This window comes from Onthophagus taurus, chromosome 11 (genome assembly GCF_036711975.1).
Source record: "Onthophagus taurus isolate NC chromosome 11, IU_Otau_3.0, whole genome shotgun sequence".
Taxonomy (NCBI): domain Eukaryota; kingdom Metazoa; phylum Arthropoda; class Insecta; order Coleoptera; family Scarabaeidae; genus Onthophagus; species Onthophagus taurus.
Genome location: NC_091976.1, coordinates 12742637 through 12760707, shown reverse-complemented (window position 1 = coordinate 12760707; position 18071 = coordinate 12742637). Strand labels below are relative to the sequence as shown.

Genomic DNA, 18071 nt, shown 5'->3' with positions numbered 1-18071 from the left:
CGATTAAGTCTCTGAGTGTTCAAAGAAGATTGGGGTTCAATGTATGGTGTGCGCTTTTAGATAATACATATTTGGCATATAGTATCTACCATAAAAACTTAAAATCAGGTAAATACCTCAATATATTAAGGCAGCACCTTGAGCCTTTGGTCGACAATTTGCCATTAAATATATCTCAAATAATATATTTTCAATATGACGGAGCACCAGCACATAATGCCAGAGTTGTTAGTGAATTTTTAAATACTACTACAAACTTTGGCAATAATTGGAAACAATGTTTTCCATCATGGTATGGTTATCACCATAACAACATTAACTTTTAAATACATACAATAGTTTTAGATAGAATAAAATGAATTTTTGTTAATTATTCAATAATTATAAGAAATATACCCCACAAACTATATATATTTGTTATCAGAAGAAAATAACAAATTATTTTAGGTCATAGCCAACTATGGTTTCCATTTAAAAAAATAAAGTTACGTCTAAAATTTCGAAAATAAAAGATGGGAAGAAAATTCTATCTACGCCACTGAATTCTTCGTAAAAAGTTGCCCATATGTTTTATTTATAATACTCCATCTTTGATAATAAATGAGATATTCGCGATTGTCGTTTTCGCAAAATTTTCAGTTTTTGTCGATAGGGCGAAAACAAAAGACGATAGCTGTTCGGAGTTTTCGGCATTAACATTTTCTCGAAAAACGAGATCATGACACACATTTTTTTTCTAAAACCTTTAGTTTCGGAGATAGCCTATGCGGACATCGAAATTGGGACACCTGTACATACAGATGAAAATTTTTTTGAACTGCGTTTCAGCATTTTTCAGCTTGTCGTTTTAAACTTTGTGCACTTTCTTCTCTCTATTGAGTGATTTGTTTATATATTAATGTCGTCAAAGTTATCATCCATTTCTTCAGTTTCAACTACTACTTCTTTTTGTGACTGAATGTAGGTTTGGTTGTTAAGCAAATCATCCCTCTCAATATGACTGACAACAGTATCGGGCAAGTTGGAATCCTTGAGACCATTCATCATTGAAACTCCGAACATGGCCTCGTACGGTGATTGTTGTATGCCTTTATGATATGAGCGATTTTTCTGTAAGTGCACAAAGCGCAACCCATCTGAGCATTTATTGGTTTTATTGTTTTCATCTAAGAGCCTTGACTCTGTGAATGACGAGGCTTTTGATATACAATTTTAGCGTCGAACATATCTGCTAAATTGGTAATTACAGCACTTGCAAATTCACACCCACTATGGCTATGGAGAATGCATGGAGCGCCAATAATACAAAAAATGTCCATCAAATTATACGCGCCTTCCTCTGCACTCTTAGATTTCAGCGGCTTTAAAAATACGGATTTTGTCAGATGATCCTGATAATTTAAAATAAATTACGGTCAATAAATCGGGCTAGGTCTGTATGTCAATTAAATCGACTTGCCCTCATTTGTTAATGTTCTTCGTTAATATCGGCTTCGAAACTAAACCTTTCTTTTTCTCTTTAAATGGCAAGATAAACTTAAATATTCTTCAATATTTTTTCTTTACTTCCTTCTCCATAGCAAGTGTTAGTTTATGTCTTATCTCCTTGTGTGCTTTTTCTAATACACGTCATACACTTCATGCATTTGACAATAGAATTTTACTGAAATAGAATCCGTTCGTTTTTGAATTAAATTATCAATCCCTCCTATTGTTAAAACCTCAAATCTATGATGACGTCGGTATTCTAGCGGTGTAAGTGGTTAACCAGCCTGTTTTTGTTACAAGCCCTCACTTCTTGTATAATTTCATTGAGTTTCTTCGATGAAAGAGAGTACGTAAAGTTTTATTATTAACAGTAAGACACATTTTCAGGTTATCATTAAACGCTTCAGCATTAACACAAGAAGCCATAACCTTGTACTTACATTTGCTGAGTAAAACAAACACGTCTTTCTTTTTTGTTTACGAGATGTGTGATATGGTGCGGAATATCGGTTGTCGCTTGGTCAGTTTGTAGACGGCTGCGCGAAATTTAGTCAGTCGACTCGATTGTCGGTACTGCTGCCTGGACTGAGACTTGTATAACCTAAAAACTAACCGCTAACTAACCTTTATTAAGATCGGCATTTGATTAAATAGGAGGTGCACAATCGGCGATTGTGTAGAATTACACTATACAATCTGCGTTTGCTCAAATGCCGAAATTCACTTGTATTTTGGCATTTGCTCAAATGCACTTTAACATTCCGCGAAGATCATTTTGAAGATCTACCACCGTTGCTTGTTCATCTTCATTTTTGATTCTTTTATTTCATTCCAATTCGGAAATGTTTTTAATAACATGAGACATTGTAGTTTTCCAAAAAGGTTTTAGTGTTAGAGCTTTGTTTTCATTAATGACCTTATAAATGGCTTCAGCCGCAAGTGACCTGGGGTTAATAGAACGAAATCATAAAATACATTTCATCATTTTAAAATATTGTCGAAAGACAAAAAATAGAAATGTTTCCATTTTTCATTAACTACAGAGTTTTAAAACAGTTTTACACGCTTTTTAAATGTTATTTGTCATCAATGTGTGATGGGGGCGGATGATTAGGGCTGTATAAGAATGTTAAGTGATTATTATTATTATTTTAATATATAAAAACGTCTTTATTTTGTAAAAAAAATCTAATTTAATAATTAACCCTAACTAATTTTTAATATGAATTTAACTCCATCAATAAGATAATCAAAACGACAAAAAAAATTGTCTTGTCATTTGACCAGCCAATACTATTTACCTTCCTCAATTTTATATTTTAATTTCATTATCCATATATAACTCCTTTAAACAAATCATTACAGGAAACGTAAGTTTGGTAAAATTATTATTGGAAAATATGGCAACTAAATGACATAAAGATTTAATAAAAAATGTTAAATCACAAATAAATATAACTATCTCACTTCTGTAAATTTTCACTTTAGCCTAATTTTTTTTTAATTTTTATTAATTTATTTACTTCATTCTCTTCTCAATTTCCTAAAATAAAAGTTTATTAAAAAATAAATTACAATTATTTTAAATAACTTACTTTATCAATGATGGTTCTTTATATGACTTTTGTGCTTTTGCAGCTCTACTAGATCTTTTTTTAACAGTATCCCTACAAAAAATAAAAACAAAGCTTAAACAAAAATGAATGTTTAAATTAAACTAAAACTAGAACTAACCTAGCATTATCACTAAAACTAACACTAGACCCAGAACTAGAAACTTTCGGGTTAAGACTTGCGTCTTTTGAATAGGGTTGTTACGAATGTACTTATAGCGACAGCGAATGCGAAATTACGAAAAAAATTGTAATTAAGAAAGCGAATTGTTTTTAGAATTCAGTCCTCTAAGAGTGAGGTTGCCAATGGTACATAGTTGAACCAGTTGTCAACCGTTATATTGCGATTGGATCCATGACAAGTTGTTGACAGCTTTTTCACAAAAAACTCGGCTTGAGGCAAACCTTCTGAGTTCAACGTTTTACCTGTGTAAGGAATGGCGTCAACCATATATTTAGTGGCATTGTCACACATTAAAACTAACTTTAGCCCGTATTTATCCGGCTTGTTAGGAATATACATTCTAAAGTTACATCGCCCTCGAAATGCGAGCAACTGCTCATCAATTGTCAAAAATGAACCGGGCTTGTAAGAACTTCGGCACGCAGCAATAAATAAATTCCAAACTTCCTTTATAGGAGCAAAGTTGTCAGTTTTTCTCCTATCAGCTCGAGTGTTATAATCATCGAATAGCTCATGGTGACGTGGTATCTATTACCACTGATTTCTGGGTTAAACAGCTCGTTTGGCGGTAAATGATTGTCCTTTTGGGCAGCTGAAAGAATTAATAACCCTAATAGAGCATCAAATTCGGTATCATTCATCACACTAACAGTTTTATTTTGTGCCTTATAGTTAGCACTCTTTTCTTGAATTTTCAAGTTTGTGTTAATCACAATTTTATTTTTGATTTCGTCATTTAAAAAAAGTCTGAAAACTTCTATCGGTATTATTTCTCAGTCCTTTTCTTCTTCCTAACCGGTGGTAGAGGTTCTTCTTCATCCATACTTGAAACGTCTGATAGCTCTAAGTCTGCATCAGGGTCGTAGTGTGGGTCTTCATCAGTATCATCACTGTTTATAACGCCGTCATATACCAGATGATGTACTTCATCATCCGATCCAGAATCATTGTCAGATGTATCACTATCACTCTGTAGCAAGTATTTTTCAATTTTACTTTCAGTACACTTCCGACTCATATTTGGAACTTATTTATATTTACATTTACCACTAAAACTACGCATAAGAACAAAATATTAACACTTTTCAATCAATAATAATCCACTATAAATAAAACGGGTTTGTAAAAAAATCCAAGTCCAAAATCCAAACTATCGTAAAATTTACGAGCGATCAAAAGCAGAGCGAAAATGACAAACTGCAAAGAAGTGCACCAAACACTAACTGATGAAGCAGCGCCAGTAAGGCACGGAACCAGATGGACGAGTCAATCGTCGCAGTGTGATGTAAGAAAACTAAACAAAAAAAAACGCACTCGTAATTTTTACGATAGTTTAGCTTTCTAAGGTTGATAATATAGGAACGATCTGATTTTGAAGTGGCAGTTGATTTATCTATTTTTATTACTACATTCTGATGAACGTAAATCATAGTAATTGGTTAAAACGGTAATAATGTCGGATTCGATTTGTTCCTGAACTATTTCATTACAAAAATGTATGTTTGTAACGAGGAGACATTTTCAAAAGTAGAAAATGTGTTTAACGTTTCGGATGTCATATTACAACCTTCTTCAGAAACAAGTTCGAAGTGACCTTTTTCAAAAGACTAGTGATAGTGCTAGTGTTAGTTTAATTACCACCAAAAAAATAACTGTTTTTAACTTACAATTCATCAACGACAAGATCTCTTTGTGATGTCATATTTATGGAATTAGTTGCAGAACTCAAAGGCATTCTTTCCACTTTAACAGTACAAGGTTTTAATATACTGGTAGAAGGACTATTAATTTCATCACTTAATTTATTTCTACGTCTCGTAATAAAATTACCATTATAGTTTGATGTTGAAGCAGTTGCATAAGGTGTTGATCTAAAAAATTATTAATTATTAATATAATATTTATATACAGAGTATCACAAAAGTCCGGTTGCACAGTATTTCTGCTGATAAAAACAATAGAAGCACATAGAGACAAGAAATTTGGCATACATTTTATTCAAACATTGACAAACACAAATGTACAAAATTTGAAGTATCAACCCTTCGCCTCCATACAAGCCCGCAGACGATTGGGGAACATGGTGGCTATGGTGGAGAGGTAGTCGACGTCGTGATCGTCCCATTCCTTCTGAAGGGCGAGCTTCAGGCTGCCGAGCTTCAAAGTAGGCAAGTAGGATGGCCACTGTGAGTCCTGTTGGAATGTCTACGATTGTCCGTTGAAGTGAGACTGGTTCCTGATCTTTGATCTCCTTGATCTTGCTCCCTGATCCATAAAAATCAGCGGTCTCTTCGCGGTTGACGACATTCCGGCCCAAACCATGATCTGAGCGGCATGACACGTCCGGGAAAGGTAGCCACCTCGATTTTTGAAACGTTCACGCGAGACTGTCGTATTGGCGATTAAATGTTTGTTCAATCTCCGCCGGTGAGAAGCGTTTCAGAATTTCGCAACATCTCTGGAGGCGAGTGGCCTTCATCTGTTCCATCAAAGTGTGAGTCTATTGCATCTTGATGCTATGAGTCCTCAAACGATGTTTGACAATCTTGTGCACAGAGTCACGGCTCATATTCAGCTCTTTTCTGAATTTAATTCTGGCAGACCTTGTTCTGGACACACTTGACCATGCTGGGAGTCACAGCAGTCTGTGGTCTTCAACTTCTGGGACGATCTTCGGTGCTACCAGTCTCCTGATAACGTGTATTGAATGTCTCTACGAGAAATTCCGATGATGTTTCCGATCTCTTTTTACATTCATTCAAAATTTTACAGTCATTCAACAAAAACGAACAAAGATACAAAATCGCAAAGTTAGGCTCCCGGACTTTTATGACACTTGTATTAATAAGTAATTTTACTAATTACGTTTGATTAATGGCAGAAGAAGGTATTTTTTTAAAACTGAAACAAAATATGATTAAATAACAGTCAATTTAAAATATGTAAGTATATATATACGTATTAAAAGTTACATCATCTTGTTGAATTTCTGAATTCTGCGGACTCTAAAATAAATTAAATTAACTAATGAATAAATAATTTTTCTTGAATACAAAATACCTCTATATTACAATCATTATATGTAGAGACTTCAGAAATCTTCTCAAAAGAATCCAATTCCTTTTTACTCTTTTTAGAAGCCCTAGTTATGGTGATATGTGGAGGTTTCTTATTATTTCTTTGTGATTTCCTATTTTTGGTACTTCCTAAAATCTAACAAAAATAACACATCAATATAATTAAAACAAATATAAAATTATATGAAACTCACCTTTGAAACATTCTCATTGAGTGGTGAATGTTTTGATTGAATATTTTGCTGTAATAATAAATATGATTCAGGGGAGCTTGCTAAAAGCGAATTATTTTCACTCAATGGTATTCTCTTTGGGATTAATTTCCTAGAACTACGTGATATCTGTGTTTCATTTGTAGATACAATGTTAGGTGACAAATTACTAAATGATTCATCATTTTCTTGATTACTACAATGTTGTTTATAACGCATAGTGATGTATTCGTTTTCTGTTTCTTCTGCAAGCGTTTCCAACCTTCGCTTTTTACAATTTTCACTGTTTTGTGCTTCTTCGTCCAGTTCGTCTTCTGAATTCAAGTTATTTGGTTCATTATGTACATCTTCTTCTGCATCTGTTGAAAAAAAAAATCATAGAATTAAGTTGTTGTAGTAAAAAGCATCATGTTACCTGATCCATTATTTTCGATTTCTTGTTGAATTAAAGTTTTTAAAGGTGACAATTTTTCTGCAGACGTTACGATCACATCTTTTAAAATATTTATATTATTGTTACTTTCTGAGTTTTCATTGGTTACATTTGATTGTTCAGCTGGGCCCATTACTCTTTGTATCTCATTAAATATGTTCAAAAAAAGGGAGGATATGTTATTTGCATTTTCAAGAATTAACTTCATTGAGTTTCTTAAAACCTTGAATAAAAACAATTTCATTTACATTAATAACACCAACAGATATAGAAATAAAGTAAACAAAAAATATTACATTCTACCAATAAATCAGGGCTATTCCAAACTTATTATTTGCAGAATGTTATCTAAATTAATATTTTAGACGCTACAGTCACAATAAAACACAATAATATTTAATGTTATAAGCTTTTAAACAGTTATTCAAGAGAGGGGCAACATACTAGCGAAGTATAAGCCAGCAACACCAAACAATGGATTCTATGTTGTCCAAATTGCCTTGAGCTAGTACTGAAAGAGAAACGGTGAATTCAAATGACATACTATAAAATATTATTAAAATATACAGGATGTTTCAGAATTGCACGTCACTATTTTAGGGATGTATTCTTCAGCACAAAATAAACAAAAATTAATTAATTTATTACCGAGATATGTAAATTTGAAGTAAAATATCTGAAAGTATTGCGTTAATCAAGTAGCCATGGACCGACAATCGCATGTTGTTTTTTTGGTTGACATTAAATATCTACTATTAAATGTGTTAATTAGTGCTTAACACTGGTGGTTTTTCTAGTGCTGTACGAAGAATTTAATTTTTTATTATTTATCATGGGAGACACCACAATGTCATTTGTTCACTTTTGCAGACATGTTGTTATTTATGGTGATGTACATGAAAATGGAGCTGCTGCTGTTCAAAGGTACCGTGAAAAATTTCCCACTAGCAGAATACCAAATCGTAAAACATTTGAAACCATTGAAAGGCGTCTTAGGGAAACTGGCACGCTAAAACGTACACGAATAAACGCTGGTCGACAAAGGTTTCGACGAACTGAAAAGAATTGATACTCGATGCTGTTCAGTAATCTCCTAGCACCAGAAGATTGTCACTTCGTTTCGATGTTTCGAGTACAAGCGTATGGCGAACATTGCGTGAGCAACAGTTGTAACTATATCACGTTACACATGTGCAAGATTTATTAACAGAAGACTATAACAAGCGCAGAAATTTCTGCCAGTGGTTAATTCGACAATGTACAGGTGTCCCAAATTCGTTGTCCGCATAGGCTATCTCCGAAACTAAAAGAGATAGATAAAAAGTAGCTTACATGTCATGATCTCGTTTTTCAAGGAACTGCTAATGCCGAAAACTACGAACAACTATCATCTTTTGTTTTCGCCCTATCGACAAAAACTGAAAAATTTGCGAAAACGACAAACGCGAATATCTCACTTATTACCAAAGATGGAGATTATAAATAAAACTATATGTTAAATTATATGGGCAATTTTTTACGCAGAATTCAGTGGCGTAGGAAGAATTTTTTTCCCATCGTTTATTTTCGAGATTTTAGAAGTAACTTTATTTTTTTAAATGGCAACTATAGTTGACTATGATCTAAAATAATTCGTTATTTTTTTCTGATAAGAAATATATATAGTTTGGTGGGTATATTTCTTATAGTTGTTGAATAATTAGCAAACTTTTTTTTTGTTCTTTCTAAAACTATAGTATGTATTTAAAAGTTAAAGTTGCTATGGTGATAACAATACCATGATGGAAAACAATGTTTCCAATTATTACCAAAGTTTGTTTTTAAAAATTCACTAACAACTCTGGCATTACGTGCTGGTGCTCCGTCATGTTAAGTAATGCCAGAGTTGTTAGCGAATTTTTAAATACAAACTTTGGCAGTTATTGGATACATTATTTTCCATCATAGTATGTATGGTTATCACTTCTAAAATCTCGATAATAAACGATGGGGAAAAAATTCTACCTACGCCAATGAATTCTTCGTAAAAAGTTGCCCATATAATGTTTTATTTATAATACTCCATCTTTGGTAATAAGTGAGATATTCGCGTTTGTCGTTTTCGCAAAATTTTCAGTTTTTGCCGATAGAGCAAAGATAAAAGACGCTAGCTGTTCGGAGTTTTCGTTTATATCTTTTAGCTTCGGAGATGGCCTATGCGGACAACGAATTTGGGCAGCCTGTACACGAAACCCTAACTTCCTGAGTTGCCTCCTAGTTGCTGCGAATCTTGTTTTACCAGAAACGGGATTATTAATTTTCGAAACACCCATACTTGCCACAAAGAAAACCCTCATATGACTGCTTCTGCTCATTACCAATATACTTTTTCCTTAAATGTCTGGTGTGGTCTTCTTGGTGACAATCTCATCGGCCCTTTTTTTTTACCACCCAGGCTTTCCGGAATATCTTACTTCAATTTTTTGCAAAGTAACTTGTATGAACTCCTAGAAGACATTCCGATTGCTGATAGGCAGGGAATGTGGTTTATGCATGACGGTGTCCCTCTCATCTTGCCACTGATTATTTAAACACAACATATGGTAACCGATGGATTGGTCGAAACGGACCTATGAAATGGCCACCACAATCTCCTGATCTAACACCGTTAGATTATTTTGTGTGGGGCAGGTTGAAATCTATGGTTTACTCTACGTCTATCAGTACCCAAGAAGAGCTCAGAAATCACATCGTGGAAGCCGCAGTAATTATCAATGGCCGTCCTAATGCTATACTATGACGTATAAAGTTTCTTTATTAATTGTGTCGCATTGTTTGGCGATATTTGCTTGTTTACATTGTTTTTTGTTTCGTTGCTATGGCAACCAACATTGTTATTTTAAATGGAATGTATATGTTTTTTTTGCATATTTTGATAGAGGATAAATCCCTTTACGCGATGAATATATCAAATCCTATGGTTGTATAAGAAAAAAATCGAGAAAGAATGCGTTTTCTGAAAATATTAAGTCTGAAAATTACAATCAAAGTAGGCGCCGAAATAACGCCATCAATAACTCCATCTTTTACAATTAAAGTCTGGATGTCACAAAACGAAATATAACCAAGTTTTACGTCAAATGTCCTCAAACTACCAAAGTTAACGCAAGAAGTTTGTTCACCGTTGCAGGTAAAGTGGTCTTTCTGAGCAATGTACAACAAAAGTTGATTAAGATAAAATGTTTATTATGTTAAATTATAGCCATATGCGGAATTTTATTAATTGAGCACATAAAAGAAAAAATGAGTTTTTTCTTGAAAATTTTTTTCTAATATTCCGTTTTACAATAAAAACAAATGATCTGAGTGAACTAGCAATTATGATTTGATAGCTTAGCTCTAGCCTATTGTCAAATATTAATTGATCATGTTTACATTACAACATAAAATATTTATAGTATTGGGGAACATTAGTTACAATGCAGATTTAAGGTAATTTGAGGAAAAATTTGGATTTTTAGTACTACAAAAACAATTAAGAGAGTTGTTAAAAAAATGTCAGAAACAGGCAATGTGGAAAATAAAAGGAAGGAAAAAAAGCTTTTAGATGAACATGACAGTTCAAGTCGGTATAAGTAAATCCCATGTACAAAGAATTTATCGAGAAAATAAAATATTGCCGTATAAACTAAAATTTAACCACACTATCGAATTAGGTGATGAAGCAAAACGTTTAGCTTATTGTTTGTGGCTTGGGTAGAAAATTTTGAAAGACAGAACTTTTTTAAAAAGTATAATATTTTCGGACGAAGCATCGTTCACCACTAATGGAGTGGTTACATCACAAAATTGTCGATTCTGCTCAAAGACTAATCCACATTATCGCATAGCTTGTAAACGCCAGTATTCCCAGAAAGTGAATGTGTGGTGTTTCGTGAGACGGTGTTATTGGACCTTCCTTCATAAACGACAATTTAAATCAACACCGATATTTGGAAATACTAGAAAATTGTTTATTTAATTATCTTCACGGCGTGGATTTAGAAAAACGCAATAAATTATATTTTCAACAAGATGGTTATGGCCCACATTCGACTATTTTAATTAGAAATTATTTAAATACGTTATTTGGAAAAAATTGATTGGTAGATGTGGTCCGCAACCATAGCTGTCAAGAAGTCCGGATTTAACTATTATGGATTTTTATTTATGGGGTTATGTAAAATTAAAAGTGTACAGTGGTGCAAATTTGGGTGTTATTATAGGCTATCTCAGAAACTATAAGAGCTACGAAAAAAGTAGGTACCATGTCCCGGTCTCTTTCTTCGAGACTAATTCAATCCCGCAAACATCAAACCTCTTCTTTTGTTTTTAAGTTATAGCCAAAAAATCAAATTTTCGTGATTTCAAAAAATGCTCATATGTCATTTATTTTTCAAATTATAGGAATGGGGTTGATACGTTCTTAAGACACTTTTTTAAGTGGAATATACTGCCGTTGAAAAGTTTTAAATATACTTGATGATTTTTGAGATACAACACAAAGTTGTGTTTTTTTTAAATACAAACTATACTTGATTATGATGTTAAAGAAAAGAGCATATTTTTAGCTTTCCAATGATGTATCGCATGTATGGTGTATTTGCAGAAAATAAGCGTTAATTTTCAATTCGAAAATAGTAAGCGCTAATGATCAAAATTTTGATTATAGTAGGCGGGTCCGGACAGTAAATACTACCTAGTGGCTATAATATATGGTTTTGCACGAATATGACAGAATAAAGTTGGTTTTGTACCAACGAATAAAAACTTTGAATAGTTAATTTAAATTTCTCAGCATCTTATCCCTGACTTTGTTCACCAATAAAAAATAATTAGCAAGTAAAGTTTGTTTATTAAAAATACAAGAAATGTATTAATTAATGAATAATTAAATATGGACAACTTCAGGAACTAAACAGTCATAAACTGTCATCTTCTTCTACTCAACTTACTGGTTGTAAGATTAGAACAGTTCGGTATCAATGAATGAAATCTTCGGTAGTACTTTCCCAGTTTTCCCTAAACATAAGATGTAGAAGCTTTTTGATATCAGCAATCTTTTCTTTTGAAATTGGGTGAGATAGAGGAAAATTAGGGATCATAAACTGGGAGCGGAATTTCCATTCAAACGGTGGGGATATATTACTTCTTAAACGGGAAACTTGTTTCGTAAAATTAATTATTTTAAAAATTGAAAAGAAATGACTTTTCTGGCTGATTGTCAAATTTTGTTTAATGTGTTTAATTTTTGGGTTCATCACTTTCTTAACAACTTTTCTGTTGTTCCGTAAGCGTTTCGCTCAACTCTCTTCTGGCACTTTGTTTGACTTTGCGTTTATTACACATCTCGTATTAAGTTATATTTATTAGTTATGAATAGTTTGAACACCGTTATTGTTAGAATTTCGCGCCGCCATTACTACGACATGATCTACAGGACGAGCCCGTTCCAAAAAGGTATCACACATTAAAATCGGACAATTAGCAAAAAAGTTATACTTATGGATATGATTTTGCTTTTCAAAGAACCGCCTGGCGTCACGTACGTCTGGAAACAGGTTCGTGTTTAGTTGCACTTTTCTAATTACCCATATGATTTAGCGACGACCAAAATTCACTTTTGTGTAGAAAACAGTATACGCATGCTGAGTTGGAATCATATCTGATATTATGTTAATTAGTTTTCAATTTTTGGGACTCTAAAGTTAGAGAATTTTTCTATATATTTTACTGTTTTTCGCGGAATTTAAGATGTACCCGCTCAAGATCTGCGCCGCCAAAACTATGTTAGGCTCTACTCTACAAGATCTTTGTAATGAGCCATTTATCATTAAAATCGATACACAAACAAAAAAGTTTTTTTTATGGATGGAATTTATGGGTAACTTCACACTGGTTAATAAAATACAGGTGTTCCATTTGAAATATGAAAGTTGTCACCACTTCTGATATAACCACAAGTACTGAGACGAGTTGTTCTGTTTTCGTTAAGAGTGTAATGTCTAGTTGAGTGTTTGTAATAATAGTTTCTTAAAAATGTTAATGAAGTTTGATATAATATTGATTTATGTTAAGATTTGACCATTCGGCTGATGATGACCTAATGTAAAGGTCGAAACCGGTCCCAAGGAAATTAAAATAAAGCAGGAAAGAAGATTTTAAAAGTTATTAAGTTTTTTCTTATTAATAATATTTAAAATTCTTATGAAACATTGGAAATCCTTAAACCTTTGAAAAGTCTCAAGATATCTTAACAATCTTCTTGATTCCTTTAAAAGCCCTTTGATAGGCCTAGATAAAAATTGAAATTTAAGCTAAGGTAGTAGATATAACATAATAACCTCAATTCGAATGTAGTGTATCGAAATTTACCACTGCCAAATTCACATTTTATTAGTTATTATAAAACAACAAAAAGACACTGTCGACTGTGTAAAACAACACCTGATTTTCTGATTTTGTGTTTAATTAAATTATTTGCAGATCTATTTATTGGTTCTAACTCCAAAGGTAAAAATTGTCTGTTCTTCTCTTTAGAAATCCAAAGACGAATACCACAGAATGTCCAAAACAACACAAGATTTTCTGTACCATATGTTATTGACTAAATTATTTGCAACTCTATTTATCACTTCTAATTCCAAAGGTAAAAATTATCTGTTCTTTTTTAAATGGTTAAATCTGGTAAAACAATTTTTATACATAACCTTAGAATCTTTCACTCTTATTAATAGTTTAAACAAAATTATCTCTATATAACTATTCATAGAAACACATTGTTAGACTTACAGCAAGTTCGTGATGCTTCATCATTAATTCTTGGCGTTCCCTACATAAAGTTGCTGTTGTACGAGCATGTTGTACTTTTTCCGTATTTAAAGCCATTGCTAACTGCTTATTAACATGAAGAGATGTATCGACTTCTGCACCTATTTCATACAACGAAACATAATACAATAAAAACATATTTATTTAAAGAAGCATTTAATTAACAATTATAAATTATAAGTTTACCTGATAACTCGCCATTATCTCCCATCTCTATGTGTAATTTGTGTATGCCGATATATAATATAATCACTTCTATCTCACTTTTATTTCAACTATACAACATTCAGCAATAAGTTTCAACGGCATAACCATACAACACATAACATTCAGAAAACCGTTAACTTTGATTTTTGTTAGATTAACGTCAAAATCCAATATGGCCAACGTAAGAAAGAATCACTAATTGTTCCTATTCTTCATTATCATTTTAATGAAATTAAATTATTATATTTTATTTTAATTAAAATTATTAGTATTAACTTATTCTGCATACAAGGATAATTTCCAACAAAATAAAATATAGAGTAATAAGACATATTTTAAAAAGACATAGTTTTTGGGTTGCCTATACAACTCATTATTTTCATAAACTTTCATTATTGTTATATCTACTTTATTAAAAATAAACACATTCCCTACTTATTGTATTACTATAGGTTTTAAGGTGTATTAAAAAAGCTACGAAATAAAAAAGGCAACAGCTGTGTAACAACATAGCTTAAATTTAAAGAAATCAGAAAAGAGTAATTAGAATCAAAGTTGGAATACTTTCAGTAAATTTGATTGTTGAATAATATAACGTATGTTATAGCGCTAGTTATCACTTCTTCGTAACGAATAACAATTTGCTGCTTTTTGTTGTAACAAATTATTAGCGAAAACAACGAATACCATTTTATTCAGCCATCGTTTAAAATTTTTGTATGTTTGTTACATCAAAATTTCTATTTTTTTATATAGTTTTTAGTGATGCATTTAGTTTTTTCAAAAAACGTCGCGTAACGTTTCTAAAATAACGTTTTAAAAAATTTTTAAAAACTGAATGCATCACCAGATAGTGAAATGTAAAGTAAATCATATTTAAAGAGTTCAATTTTTTTATTAAATGCAACAAATTTAAATAAAATGGGTTTAAAACGTTTAGTCGGTTTTAATTGCTTTCGGAGTATAAATACGGCAACATCGCAAATATTGGTCCGTCCCAAACATTGCCCGAGACATACTGGAGCCCGGTATCTCGGTAACCGAGACGTCGGCGTAGTGTCTACCAAGAAAAACAAACCTGAAACGATTAATATTTTCGGATAGATCAAAAAATTTTTATATCACTAATTTAAATTTAAACATTTAATTTACGTAGAATGCAAAACAATGTTTAAGTGTGGCAATAAATTTTTAATAATGAGAATATTTGCACAATTATCTGATCATTTACTATTAGATTAGTTATTAAAATAAATACAAAATAAAAATGTAAAGAATATCACTAAAGGTATATTTTAAAATAAATAATACAACATAAATAATAAAAAAATATATAATTCATAAAAAACTCAAAATTTTCTTAATAAACAATTGGCGCGTGTATGGGAAAAGTGGTATATGTTCAAAAATGTAAAATTCGAGTTCTATGTGTAGGGTGTTTCTAAATTGATCAAAGCACCTCTGGGAAAAGTGGTATAAGTCTTACAATACTAGCTTATCGATTTCTATCTGGTGAATACTGGTATAACTCCAATTTTCTAAAACTACTGTCGTGAAAATAGGTACATGTTGATGTAAACTATTGAAATAATCTTCTTTATGGTACATGTCTACATGTTATTCCGTGTAATTTTTTTTCACTCGGGAATATAGATATAAGTCTAACTATATCTGGTTAAATTATTAAATTATATTTAAACTAGTGGTGAAAAAGGATATAAGTTAACATGTTACATTTAATTTGTGACGCAAAATAAGGTATATATAGAGTTATCCCGTTTTTCACGGAAGTGTTTTAATTTTGTACGGTATAAATCTACATGTACCAGTTTTCACAGTTGCGTTATTCCAGAATCAAGAGTAATAAGTGTATTTATTACACTTTACGTTTCTAAAGTCAAGTGAACTGTCTGTTTTTAGTAATAAAAAATTATTGTTATTAAACTACTTTGACTAAATTTTCTGTTTTGGTCATAAAGTGATTAACATTACAATAGTGCAAGTATTTAATGTATACTAGATAAACTACAATACATTCATCGATATTAAAACTGTTTATAAATTGTGAGGTTATGTCGTATTCAAAAAGAGCAAACTTTATAGCTAGACTGCGAGCTAACGTGAAAAATAAAAGTTCCTCTACAACTTTCAGTTGCGGTAAGTTGAATCAAACTGTTATAATAATATTATAGTTTTTATAAAAATTTTAATTTTAGACGAAGGCGCTAATAACCCAGAAACGCCGCTGTTAGCAAACACAAGTAGCCTAGGCAAACATGATTCTGTGGAAATTCTTGATTTAATTCCACAGCCTCTCTTGGAATCTGATGAACTGAGTACTGAATGTGCAATAGAGAATTTAGAAGATATTCAAGATATTAGTCAAAATTACCCAAATTTGGAAGAAAGGGATATACTATTATTAGAGCACCCAAATGACATGTTCCAAAATGAAAATTATGAAACATACTTTAAAGCGGATGGAAAAAGAATAAAAATTGATAGACTCATAAAAGAAATTAATGTGTCCGAATCAAGTCACGAAATGAACACGACGGAAAACAATGAATACAACAATGAGGTACCTGAGAAGCAAAATAATAATGATATAGAGTCGCAGGATACACTAGAGAGTGAGAATAGCCAAGTAGACCCAGGAAGACAGAATAAGATACACGAAATGGAGCAAGGTGTTGAGGAGCAGGGTGCTGAGGATCAAGATGAGCCCGTGGATGATAGTGATGTTGATCCAAATTATATTGCTGAAAGTAAAAGTAACGATGAGTCAGAACACGGGGAAGAACAAATAAAAATAAAACCGAATAAAAACCAAATGAAGAAGTCAAAAACAAAAGAAACAAGGGCAGTCCGGAATGAGAGAAAATTAAAACGGAATTTAGGACTTGAGTACACAACAAAAAAAGAAAAAGTAGTAAAAGAAAGAAAGTGTATGGAACTAGCGGACTGTAGACTCAAATGTACAACGAAGGTAACCGAGGAAGAGAGGCAGACTTTGTTCAAAGAATATTGGTCTATGGGAAATTTCAATAAACGTGTAGCATTTATGGCTGGATTAATAATAACTCAACCAAAAAAAAGCTGGAGAGTAAAAACTGTGAACCCTGAAAAACAAAAAAATAGGACAATGAGTTATAATTTCCACTTACCCCTTGATGGACGCAAGCAAAGAGTGTGCAAGGCTTGTTTTATGAAAACGTTTGGTGAAACTAACAGATTTATAACTGATGTGCTGCATAACAAAAATGCGTCGGTAGCTGGTGTCACACACGATGACTTAAGAGGAAAATCATCACCTGCCAATAAAATACCCGAAGAAGATATAGATCTCGTTCGTCAGCATATTCTTTCTATTCCTTCGTACGAAAGTCATTATTGTAGAAAAAAATCTGATAAGAAATACTTACCTCACTATTACACACTCAGTAAAATTTACGACGAGTACAAAAAATGGATCGCTCCAAACAAAACGCCAGTTTCCAGATTTATATACCAAACTAAATTTCACGAATTGGGAATAAAAATTAAATCGTTGAATAAAGACACTTGTGCATCATGTGATAAGTATAATATGTTACTTAAAGTAAACTCCAATGTTCCCAAAAAAGAAGAAATAAGAAACAATCTTGAGAAGCACCAAAGAGAAGCAGAAGAGGCATATGAAGCCAAACGTCAAGACAAAGAGATAGCATTATTGCCAGACTCATTTAAAGAAGTACTGACTTTTGACTTGCAACAGTGTCTTCCCACTCCGGCAATTGAAACTTCAGTGGCGTTTTATAAACGCCAATTATGGACGTATAATTTCACACTATACCGATGCAATGACAAAAAGGCTTTCAATTTCATGTGGCATGAAGCTGTTGCGGCCAGGGGTGGCAACCAAATAGCTTCTTGTCTGCACAAGTATTTGAAACAAAGTTCGCAACATGTGAAAGAAATCACATTTTATTCAGATACTTGTGCTGGTCAAAACAAAAATTCTTTTCT

At 32.3% G+C, this 18071-nt stretch overlaps 1 protein-coding gene across 1 annotated transcript; it reads right to left on the bottom strand.

Annotated features, from left to right (window-relative positions):
* Positions 1-2859: 2859 nt before the first annotated feature.
* On the bottom strand, positions 2860-14241 carry LOC111422133 (putative uncharacterized protein DDB_G0289963). Its single transcript, XM_023055364.2, has 10 exons — positions 14043-14241; positions 13818-13957; positions 6990-7230; positions 6557-6933; positions 6346-6498; positions 6244-6290; positions 6151-6186; positions 4953-5156; positions 3084-3155; positions 2860-3031 (listed from the first exon to the last, which is right to left on the bottom strand). The coding sequence occupies exons 1-10, from the start codon at positions 14065-14067 to the stop codon at positions 3013-3015; spliced, it is 1314 nt and encodes a 437-aa protein (XP_022911132.1). The 5' UTR covers positions 14068-14241; the 3' UTR covers positions 2860-3012.
* Positions 14242-18071: the final 3830 nt, after the last annotated feature.